A 12,086-nucleotide genomic window follows, 5' to 3' on the forward strand; every position below is an offset into this window, starting at 1 on the left:
AAACCCACCAGCCACTCCTCGGAAGGAAGATGGGGCAATCTACTTCTGTAGTGATACTGCCTTGGAAACCCAAGGAGGGGTCGCTATGAGTCGGTCTGACTCGACGGCACATAACAAAAACAAGTTGCAGAAGCTCACATCATTCCTTTTGTTAACAATGTCCTGGTTGGCACTGCTAAATCAAAAATATATAATAGAACTATACCCTTTTCTGTTTGTTGAAAACAGTGATAACCGTATTTCTAAATCTGCTTTACCATTAAGTAGCTATACCTTAGGTAGGAGTTAATTTCTGAAGCCCTTAGTTTCCTCATTTATGAAGGTATAAGATAAAATGAAACACAAAATTCCTGCCAGCTTAAAATTCTGATACTATTTTTATCCAAATTTTCTTGAAGTTCATAACCCACTGCCATCAAGTTGATTCTGATTCATGTTTACAGAGTAGAACTGCCTCACAGAGTTTCTAAGCCTTTGTAAATCTTTATGGAAGTAGACTGCCTCATCTTTCTACTATGGAGCGGCTGGCAGGTTCAAACCACTGACCTTTTGGACAGCAATCCAATGCTTTAACCACAGTTCCACCAGAGTTCCTTTGAAGTTCATCATACCTCATTTTTACATTACAAATTACTTTGACCTTTTCCAGAGCCAACTATCCGTAATGGAGTTCAGAGAATAAATATATAATTTAAAAATGCATGAAATCCCCAAACTTCTATCTTTCTCAAAGATTTTTACCAGATACAGTAATATTAGAAAACAGACATAAACTGAACCTTCCCTCCTTTCCCAGTTTACTCATAGAAATGATGTTAATAAAAATCAAAAGGAAGAGTAGTAAGGAAAAGGAGATGTATTTCACAATCTATGTATTACATAGGCTGGATTCACTTAATTAATGAGTAAATGAAGAGATGTAGGAAAGATACAAGGAGAGTCTGTTATTTACCTCAATGAGTGATGCAACCATCTTTTTCCCATCAGCTCCTGGATTGGCAAGTTTGTTGAATTCCAAATCAAAATAAAGCTTGCATACAGAACTTTCCGGAATAATTTCATAGCAGTGCAAGAGGTTTTTGCTAAATTGAGTAATTTGAGACTGTGAGATTTATATCTTATCTTTTAAATCATAGAAGTTGAACTCAAAAAACTATGTTAATTGTTAATTACAAATAACTATGAAATAATAAAGACATGATAAAGTGAACAACTGCTCACCACAGGTTTATGGATCATACTCTCAAGAATTTCCACCAAACAAAATTTAACATTCTGTAACATTACTGAACTAGAAAACACAGTCAACATCAATAGTGTTACTTACTCACAGGTGACTGGAATACTGTGTAACACCTCTAAATTTGTTTTGTTGTCACAATGGAACAAACTTTGTTTTAGAAAAGAACTATCTTTTCTCAAACTTGGATCCCAGGATTCTTGAAATTCCATGACTTTTCTATGAGACAATTTAAATGTATTTTCATTGGGAAGATAATATTTTTTTAAATTGGCAAGGAAAAAAAACAATTCTGAATCATCTGACTTCCAGGAGCTTTCAACACTCATGTTTACAGTTATAACCTTGCTGGCTTACAGGAAATATAACTTTGACATGGCTTAATAAGAATACATGCTGATTTAATATGTAAATGAGAATCTGGATTGCTGATTTAATACAAAAATAATAATTTGGGCTCAGTGAAGTTCAGATGGCATCCTACACAAATAAAAGGTTTGTAGTAATACGAACAAGGAAAAGTGGTGGGGGAATTTTGTCAGTATCCAGCACAGGTAGCACAAGAACACAAAATGCACAAGCATACACTGTATATGGTGCTCCGTAATAGCACCATATTCATATTGCAAAATGAGATTCAGTGTCAGCAAAACATGTCACATCATTTTTAATGATTTTAATTCAACTCTGGTTGGCGTTGCATATATATAAACATATATAAACAAACCTAGTTTTATATTTGAAGGTATTCAAGCAATATTATAATGAAAATATTTTGTGAATACAAGGTACCTATATTAATCTGTTCCCCTTTTCCATACATTATGCAAGTATGATTAAAAACTTGAACAGATCATTAAGCTATATTAAGCAGCAATTTCTTTATTATTGTTGTTATGTGCCGTCGAGTCAGACCCAACTCACAGCGACCCCTCCTTGGGTTGATGAGGCAGTATCACTATGGAAGTAGATTGCCCAACCTTCCTTCCGAGGAGTGCTGGTGGGTTTGAACTGCCAGCCTTCTGGTTATCAGTCAAGTGCCTTAGGCACTATGCTACCAGAGCTCCCTCTTTATTATTAGACAATTAATAATACAAGTATTCATTTGTGATTAATGTACAATTTAATATTTGTTTGCAAATTATTAACTTCAGAATCCCCTTTGGGTAACATAGGGATAAATATACATTATGCTGAGACAGGCAGAAGATGGTAGGACTCAAAGGATTAACTAAAAAAGCTGCAAGCCTAACTGCTTAACTAAAGACTAACCCACATCCTGGAACATGGGGTCCAGAAGTAAGCAAGCAGCCTATCTAATTCCACACTCCCTATCTTGCAAGATCTTTTGCAGGTGCTTGCAGGCAACCTAACCTCCTCAGCTCCCCAAGCATACACACATCACTGTGAAATGACCACTGTATGACCTTCCTGGGGTGGCAGTATTGAGGCAAAGACACTAACTGGGAATCGAACCTGCGCCCCAAGGGACAGTGCACACATGCACCTGTTTCTAGGAAATTACCACCCCTTCTCAGAAAATCCTCACCTGTTTCAAAACCCTCAAAAACTCCAGCAAATTTTTACTCGCGGAGACAAAGGCTAGCATTGCTTAGTCCCTCTTTGTCTCCATTCATGAGCTACTCTCTTTCTCTTTCCTTTAATGAAAGCTTTGTGTGGAAAATCTAAGCCTCTCCTGGCCATTCTTGGTCAGTACAAGGCAAGAGCCTGACAAGGCTGACCCCTAATGGGGAAGGGCTCCCTAGAACAATGCTTGGTAAAGTAGAGTGCCAGTGAAGAAGGGGAAGACCCTCAACGAGATGGACTGACATGTGGGTGCAACGGTGGGCTCAAGCATAGCAAGGATTATGAAGATGGTGTATGACTGGTCAATATTTGTTCTGTTGTACACAGGGTCATTATGAGTTGGAGCCAACTTGACGGCACCTAACAACAATAACATACATATATTTGTGCATACCCATATATGTATACGTATACGTATGTACATATATTTATGTATATACATACATATACATAGCACAGTACCTAAGCCATCTGACTTCAAACCAGGTTAGTGGTTCAAACCTACCAGCAACTCCACAGAAAGAAAACTGGGCAATCTACTTCCATAAAGATTTATCACCTCAGAAAACCAATGGGGGTCGTTATGAGTCGGAATTGACTCAATGGCGGTGGGCTTGGTTTTTTTTTTTTTACATATACTTAGACACGTACGTATGTACATATATATATATACACATACACACACACACACACACACACACACTCACTCCTCACTTATTGACATGGTTAGGTTTCAAAGACCAGGTGGTTACATGAAAATTGGTGTTATGCAAAAACGGAGAATGACCACAACACGTTATAAAACAGAGGACGACGTTGCTGTTGTTGTTATGTGTTACAGAGTCGTATCCAACTTATAGCAACCTTACATATAACAGACGAAACACTGCCTAGTCCTGTGCCAGCCTCATGATCCCTACTATACCGGAGCCCATCTATGCAAACCATCTTGTTGAGGACCTTCCCTCTTTCGTTGACCCTCCACTTTACCAAGCATGACATCCTGCTGCAGGGAATGGTCCCTTCTGACAACATGACTGCGGTGTAGTAAATTACTTAGTATGGCTTTTCTACCCATAAGTCTTTGTAAACTCCAAGGTGGGATTTTCTATGAGCAACTGAGGAGCTCCTGATTGCTGAAGTTGTCCACTTGGAGTATTTCTGTTGGGAGTGGCACAAAACAATGTTCTGGGAGGTGCCCACTCTCTCTCAGGTGCTTAGAGTTCTGATGCTATGATTGGCTAGTTTGACCACCCTGCCGGGTTGAAAAGGAGGCTTCCTAGGGGCAGAACTCTCTCTCTGACTGCTGGTTGAGGAAGACGTGCTGCCGAAAGAGACACGCACCCCTGAAAGAGACACGTGCTGCTGGGAAAGAGACACAAGAGACACGCATTGCTGAGTGAGACACCGAGGGACCAGCACTGCTGGGAGAGAGACTGTGAGAGACTGTTGGCTGAGGGACAGTGGGCTGGGAGAGAGACTGAGCGTTCTTCCTGAACTTGAGTTGTAGCCTGGTGATTCCCTAATAAACCTGTAATCTGTAAGTTCTGTGTGGCCACTCCAGCGAATTATCGAACCCAGAAGAGAGGTGGTGGGTGCTTTGGGAGGAACGGTTGGAGAAAGGGCTGGAGGGAGGCAGCATGTCTGGCCTGGCAGGAATAGGCCTTGGGTTACTGCTGGTAATCCTGTCTTCCTCTTGCGGGATTAGAGGAGGTCAGAATATGTGTCCTCCCTGCCCTTTTTGCAATGACCAAAGTAGGTGAGATGAAGTCTGGCCATTCTCACTTCCAAGAAGCATTCTGGCTGTACTTCTTCCAGGACAGATTTGTTAGTTCTTTCAGCAGTCCACAATACTTTCAACATTCTTTGCAAGCACCACAGCATCGACTCTTCTTTGGTCTTCTTTATTCATTGTCCAGCTCTCATAAGCATATGAGGCGACTGAAAATACCATGGCTTGCGTAAGGCGCATCTTAGTCTTCAAAGAGATATCTTTGCTCTTCAGCACTTCAAAGAGGCCTTTTGCAACAGATTTGCCCAATGCAATACATCTTTCAACGTTTTGACTGTTGCTTCCATTGGTATTGATGGTAGAACCAAACAATATGAAGTCTTTGACAACTTTAATCTTTTCTCCATTCATTGTGATGCTGCTTATTGATCCAGCTGTGAGGATTTGTGTTTTCTTTATATTGAGATGTAATTCATACTGCAGACTATAGTCTTGAATCTTCAACAGTAAGGGCTTCAAGTCATCCTCACTTTCAGCAAGCAAAGTTGGGTCATCTGTGTATTGCAGGTTGTTAATAAGTCTTCCTCCAATCCTGATGTCACGTTCTTCTTCATATGGTCCAGCTTCTCGAATTATTTGCTCAGCATACAGATTAAGTATGATGAAAAGATACAACTTTGACTCATTCCCTTCCTGATTTTAAACCATGGAGTATCCCCTTGCTCTGTTCAAATGACAGCCTCCTGATCTATGTACAGGTTCCTCATGGGTACAATGAAATGTTTTGGAATTCCCATTCTTTTCAATGTTATCCATAATTTGTTATGATGCACACAATCGAATGCTTTTGCACAGCCAACAAAACACAAGTAAACATCTTCGTTGTATTCTTTGCTTTGAGCCAAGATCCATCTGACATCAGCTATGATATCCCTCATTCCATGTCCCATTCTGAAATCAGTTTGCATTTCTGGAAGTTCTCTGTCAATATACTGCTGCAACCAGTTTTGAATTATCTTCAGTAAGATTTTACTTGCATGTGGTATCAATGATATTGTTCGATAATTTCCACATTCTGTGGGATCACCTTTCTTTGGAATGGGTACAAATACGGATCTCTTCCAGTCAGTTGGCCAGGTAGCTGTCTTCCAAATCTCTTGGCATAGCTGAGTGCCTCCAGTGAGGAATGCAATTTTTAAAACATTTCAATGGGCAGTCCATCAATTCCTGGAGACTTGTTTTGTCAGTTCCTTCAACGCACCTTTGACTTTTTCCTTCAACACCATTGGTTCTTGATTATATGCCACCTCCTGAAATGGATGATCATCTACTAATTCTTTATGACTCTGTGTATTCCATCCATCTTCTTTTGATGCTTCCTGCATCATTTAACCCATTGCCCATGCAATCTTTCAATATTGCAATTTGAGGCTTAAATTTTTTCCTCAGTTCTTTCAGCTTGAAAAATACTGAGCATGTTCTTCCCTTTTGGTTTTCTAACTCCAAGTCTTTTGCATATTTTATTATAATAATTGACTTTGTCTTTTTGAACTGCTCTTTGAAATCTTCAGTTCAGCTCTTTTATCTTGTTATTTCCTCCATTCATTTTACCTACTCTCCATTCAAGGACAAGTTTCAGAGTCCCTTCTGACATCCATTTAGGTCTTTTCTTCCTTTCCTGTCTTTTTAATGACCTTTTGCTCCTTCATGGATGATGTTCTTGATATCATCCCACAATTCCTCTGGTTTTTGGTCACTGCTGTTCAATGTACCAAATCTATTCTTTAGATGGTCTCTAAATTCAGGAGGGATATAAGCAAGGACATATTTTGGCTCTTGTGGATTTCTTTTAATTGACTTCAGCTTCAACTGTAACTTGCATATGAGCAGTTGATGGTCTGTTCCACAATTAGCTCCTGGCCTGGTTTTGGCTGAAGATATTGAGCTTTTCCATCACCTCTTGCCATAGATGTAGTCAATCTGATTCCTATGTACTCCTTCTGGTGAAGTCCACGTGTATAGCTGCCATTTGTGTTGCTACAAGAAGGTATTTACAATGAATAAGTCGTTGGTCTTGCAAAATTCTATCATGTGATCTCCAGTGTTATTTGTATCACCGAGGCCATGTTTTCCAACTACCAGTGATTCCTCTTTGTTTGCAATGTTTGCATTCCAGTCACCAGTAATAATTAACACATTTTGATTGCATGTTTGTTTGGTCAATTTCAGGCTGCATAGCTGGGAAGCAGAATTTGGTAGAAATTTTTAATTTCCTCATCTTTGGCTTTGGTGGTTGGGGCATAAATTTGAGTAATAGTTGTATTAACTGGTCTTCCTCGTAGGCATACGGTTATTATCCTATCACTTACAGCACTGTACTTCAAAACAGATCTTGATACATTCTTTGTGATGATGAATGCTAGCCACACCATTCTACTTCAATTTGTCATTCCCACCATAGTAGATCATACTATCGTCTGATTCAAAATGGCCCAAACCAGTCCATTTCAGTTCACTAATGCCTATGATATAAATCTTTATGCATTCTGTTTCATTTTGATAACTTCCAATTTTTCTAGATTCATACTTCATACATTCCATGTTCTGATTATTAATGGATGTTTGTAGCTGTTCTCATCTTGAGACATGCCACATCAGCAAATGGTGTCCTGAAAGCTTTACTCTATCCACATCATTAAGGTCGTCTTTACTCTGAGTAGACAGCTTTTTTCCAGTTGTATTTTGAGTGCCTTCCGTCCTAAGGGGTTCATCTTCCGGCAGTATATCGGACAATGTTTCAGGGCTATTCATAAAGTTTTCCAGTAATATATCAGACAGTGTTTCACTGCTATTCGTAAGATTTTCATTGGCCAATTCTTTGAGAAGTAGATGGCTTCTTCCTTTTTCTGAGTCTGTCATAGTATGGAAGCTCTGCTGAAAACTGTCCACCATGGGTAACCCTGCTGGCATTTGAAACACCAGTGGCATACCCTCCATCCTCACAGCAACACTCAAGCCACCACAGTATGACCCACTGACAGACAAGTTTGTTTCCCTTAACTGTTCCAAACTGCTCTGTTCATTTCCTGGTCCCGGGGCTGGCTTTTTACAGCCTGCCTCTGGGGTGCTCACCCACACAAACTCCTGACTTCCGCTGCACCCAGGGCACTCCACCCGAGGGATGACTACATCATTATATAACTGCCAGATTTCATCATTATATAACTGTCAAATTACATCATTACATTAACTGCAAAGCCACTAAGCATCTTGGCCCAGCCATGTTGACACATAACCTGAACAATCATAACTAGTATTACTCTCATCTCATACCGTCACATTCTTTACTGCCAGATGTACATCATTATATGCAAAATAGTTGGATAGGTTTTCTGCTACTGTCATAAATGCAAAATTTGAGATAAGAAGATAGTGAGGGTTAGGTTATGTAATTTCTTCCCCAATACCTGGTGAGAGAATTCAATGTTACTACAGCCTTAGAAACCCTATGGGGCAGTTCTAATCTGTTTTACTAATCTGTCAACTAGGGATGCTATGAGTTGGAAATAACTCAAAAGCAATGGGTTTGGTTTTAGGCTTAACAAGTAAACTATAGAACTCAGTTCTAACATCAAGGGTAGAATTAATTCTGTGGTCAAGAACTGTGAAATTAATTCAACCTGAATTAATTTCACAAAAATTACTAGATGAAAGAAATACAATTTTAGCTTAATGTGCTGCTCATTCATAAACTACTTACCGGGATTTATAATAGAACCAAAGTTGAGCATAGGTTGTTACAAGATAAATACGTTGTCCATCTCCCTCCTTGTATTCCAAAGCAAATACATGAACATCCTTTGTAAAATAAAAAATATTTTAAAAATTAATTAATGCAAATCTAAATTCAACTGTGGCTATTAAAAATTTATAAAGAATTTACCCTTCAAGTTTAGAAAACTGGAATTTTAACATCTCTATTATTAAGAGCTAGAAAAATAATCATTAGATCTATGCCAATCAAAATCTAATTACTTACATTTATTAAATTTTAATCACTCAAGTGATACATATTCCAGGTAGAAATAATGAGAAGATCCAGATTAACAACAAAAAAAAAAGGATTAAAAACTACCCTTAATTCCTTCACTCTAGTTTGACTTCCTACCACAGTTTTGTTTGCTGATTTATGAAATTAAATACATTTTTCAAAACTACCTAAATATTATTATAAATGATTTGGGCCAAAATTAATTAATAAATTTTCTACTATATATAAAAATGTATGTGGAGGCCAATTTTTTAATGCCAATTACTGTGGTACTTGATTAAATATAACTGTTTATGTCTGCTGTCATAAAGAGTATCTTCTAATAAAGGAATATACACACAAGTTCCTTTTGTTTCCATTTAGGTAAAGGTACTCCTTGAGCATATAAAGGAACTAAACATTCATTTTCATGAGAATGAGAAGCCATAGAAGACTCAGTTACTTGAACCTATTAAAATGTTTTTGAGATAAGTTTTATAGACTGGTAATTGGAAAGTTCAGCAATCATACCCTTACATCTTTTATTAAATATAAGTTTAAATGAATCAACTTTCTGTTAATCTTTTAAATTCTGATGCCTGAATTTATACAAAGTGAGTTAGAAAGGTTCTTCCTAAACTTTTGAGTGCATTCTCTTTACTAGAGAAAGAGGGTCCCCCTCTTAAAAAGCTTATAGCACATTTAGTTTTTATATAACTTTAATAATCAGAGGTACAATGTATTTATCTTAGATAAATTATTCATCTTAGATAAAATATTCATCTTGTCTTTTCATTTTCTTTATATTCTCCACTATGCCCAGCAAAGGATGCACAATACATACAATACATATTTGCTGCTTGACTTACTATTTATTTATTTATTTATGTTGGTGAGGCTGGCATATGGCAAGCACTTCCTCCTCCTATTTGCCTAATGTGTTGGTAATTATTATGACAAATCTACTTTACTTTACAAAGCACAAAAGGAGATAGTAGAAAGAAATGTACAAGTCTGCTTTGGCATTATGAGTTAAGTTCTAAGGCTCATTATAACCTTATAAAGTTTGAGGCATTTTTGTTTCCTACCTCTTCAATTCAATTCTCTTTTCTCTTTTTCCTAAAAATCACACACTCCATTCATTCATTTCCTCAAAACCAAAAAAACCACTCACTGCCATCGAGTCGGATCTGACTCACAGCGACCCCTCCTTGGGTTTCCAAGGCAGTATCACTACAGAAGTAGACTGTCCAACCTTCCTTCTGAGGAGTGGCTGGTGGGTTTGAACCACCGACCTCCTGGTTAGCAGTCAAATGCCTTAGGCATTACGCTACCAGAGCTTCCACATTTCCTCTTATTTCTGTATTGTTTTAGTTTTATTAACAGCTATTACATTATTCAGCGGTGCTATCCTACCTTTAATCAATGGAATTTTCTCGTCACTGTAAATTGAAACTCAGTGCTCCAAAAGCAATAACCCTTCCTTTACCTCCCTTAGTCATTCTATTACCTTTTCAGTCCATAAATATGGTCACTCTTCCTTCAAGCATGTTGTTGTTGTTGTTATGTGCCATCGAGTCAGCCCCGACTCATAGCGACCCCTCCTTGGGTTTCCAAGGCAGTATCACTACGGAAGTAGGATTGCCCAACCTTCCTTCCGAGGAGTGGCTGGTGGATTTGAACCGCCAGCCATCTGGTTAGCAGGCAAGTATCTTAGCCACTACGCTACCAGAGCTCCCAAGCATAGCTTCACTTAAATGTCATTTCAAAAAAAAAAACAAAACTCCAAACCCACTGCCATTGAGTCTATCCCAACTCAGCAACACTACAGGACAGAGTAGAATTACCCTTCATGGTTTTCAAGGCTGTAATCTTTAAGGAAAAAAAAGAAGCGGGCACATAACAACAACAATCTTTAAGGAAGCAGGCTGCCTCATCTTTCTCCCATGGAGCAGCTGAGGGTTTGAACCCTTTGGTTAGCAGCCAAGTGCTTAACCACTGAAACCACCAGGGCACTACACATAGGATTCTTTTTCATGACTAATATAAACTAAATGGCTAATGATTCCTAAATCTTGTGATATTAAGATTGCAATTAAATTCTCTTGGTATAGTACATGACCTAAAATGAAGACAAATAAGATTTTCCAGCAGTCTTGTTATAGGAGCTCTAAAAGAAACAAGGGTAGGGGAAAGGGATGAGACAATTACCTCTTTACAGCTTTTCACAAAATTAAAAGCTTGAGTCTGTCGATGAAATAGTTTCCAAATAGAGGGTGGTTCTTCTGGTTTGGATAACCTTGGTCTATACACAGATGACAAAGGTTTCCTCTTATAATAGGAAGCTCGTTCTTCAATTTGCTTCAATTTTGCTTCCCATTTTCTCTTTATTGGTTCAGAAGCATGGGAAGAATCAATCTTATCCCATGTAACATTTTTATGAGTCACTACTAAAAGAAACAACCAAAAAGGACATCAGTTTCTTTGAGTATATTTTGTGTGGTAAAATTTCAAAATTTAGTTCCTGAAGTGTATTTCTGTATTTCATATTTTAATTTTTGCATGAAGTTTTATTGTGGAAGAGAACTGAGCTAGTGTTATGGATTAACTGTGTGCCCCCAAAATACATTTTAGAATCTTAACCCCTATACCTGTGGATGTAATCCAACTTGGGAATAGGATTTTCTTTGTTATGTTAATGAGGACATATCAATGCAGGGTGTGTCCTAAATCTAATCATTTCTGAGTTAGAAGGAGCAGCACAGACACAGAAAAAACAAGCGCAAAAGGGAGACAACGAGGGGAGACAGCTACCACATGAAGGTCCTCAAGGAACCAAGGAATACAAGAGCTATAGAAGCTGAGACATGACCTATCCCCAGAGCCAAGAGAGAGAAAGTCAGCTTTCCTCTATAGCCAGTGTCCTGAACTTGTACTACTAAAATAAATTTGTTCCTTAAAGCCACCCACTTGTGCTGCTAACAGCAGCACTAGGAAAATAAGACAGCTGGTTAATGAAGCAACCTGAATCTTAGCTTAAGCAACTGCAAAATGGAAATGAGTATCATCTTAAATACTTCATATAGTGATCTTGAGGGTAAGTGTGATAGGACATAGGGCAACACTTCATAAGTTATAAAGTCTTACGTAAATATAGGTACTTTTTATATCATTATGATTTTTCTTATAATTATTTTATTTAATCAAGTGTTATCTACCTGGCCCTACTACCTGGCCATCATTCCCGTGCTATTATTGCTTAGCGTAGAATCCATTTCCAGGCACCACTGTGCAGCTCTTAGCTCCCTTTATCTCTGCTTCTGTCCATCATTCCCTCTTCTCTCTCAACACTACTCTTGTTGTTGTTATGTGCTGTCGAGTCAGCCCGACTCACAGCGACCCCTCCTTGGGTTTCTGAGGCAGTATCACTAGGGAAGGAGCTCTGGTAGCTTAGTGCCTAAGGCACTTGACTGCTAACCAGAAGTCTGACGGTTCAA

The 12,086-nt window shown here is 38.4% G+C and overlaps 1 protein-coding gene across 1 annotated transcript in view; it reads right to left on the bottom strand.

Annotated features, from left to right (window-relative positions):
• Positions 1 to 12,086, bottom strand: part of PRIMPOL (primase and DNA directed polymerase) — an 80,667-nt gene that overhangs the window by 50,414 nt on the left and 18,167 nt on the right. The window contains exons 4-6 of the mRNA XM_007940888.1: positions 10,801 to 11,039; positions 8,320 to 8,417; positions 953 to 1,082 (exon numbers count right to left, since the gene is read on the bottom strand). Coding sequence (XP_007939079.1) covers positions 953 to 1,082; positions 8,320 to 8,417; positions 10,801 to 11,039 — 467 coding nt within the window. The remainder of the gene's footprint in view (positions 1 to 952; positions 1,083 to 8,319; positions 8,418 to 10,800; positions 11,040 to 12,086) is intronic.

Source organism: Orycteropus afer, unplaced genomic scaffold (genome assembly GCF_000298275.1).
Source record: "Orycteropus afer afer isolate SDZICR_OR568_19922 unplaced genomic scaffold, OryAfe1.0 scaffold00073, whole genome shotgun sequence".
In the NCBI taxonomy this organism is placed as follows: Eukaryota; Metazoa; Chordata; class Mammalia; order Tubulidentata; family Orycteropodidae; genus Orycteropus; species Orycteropus afer.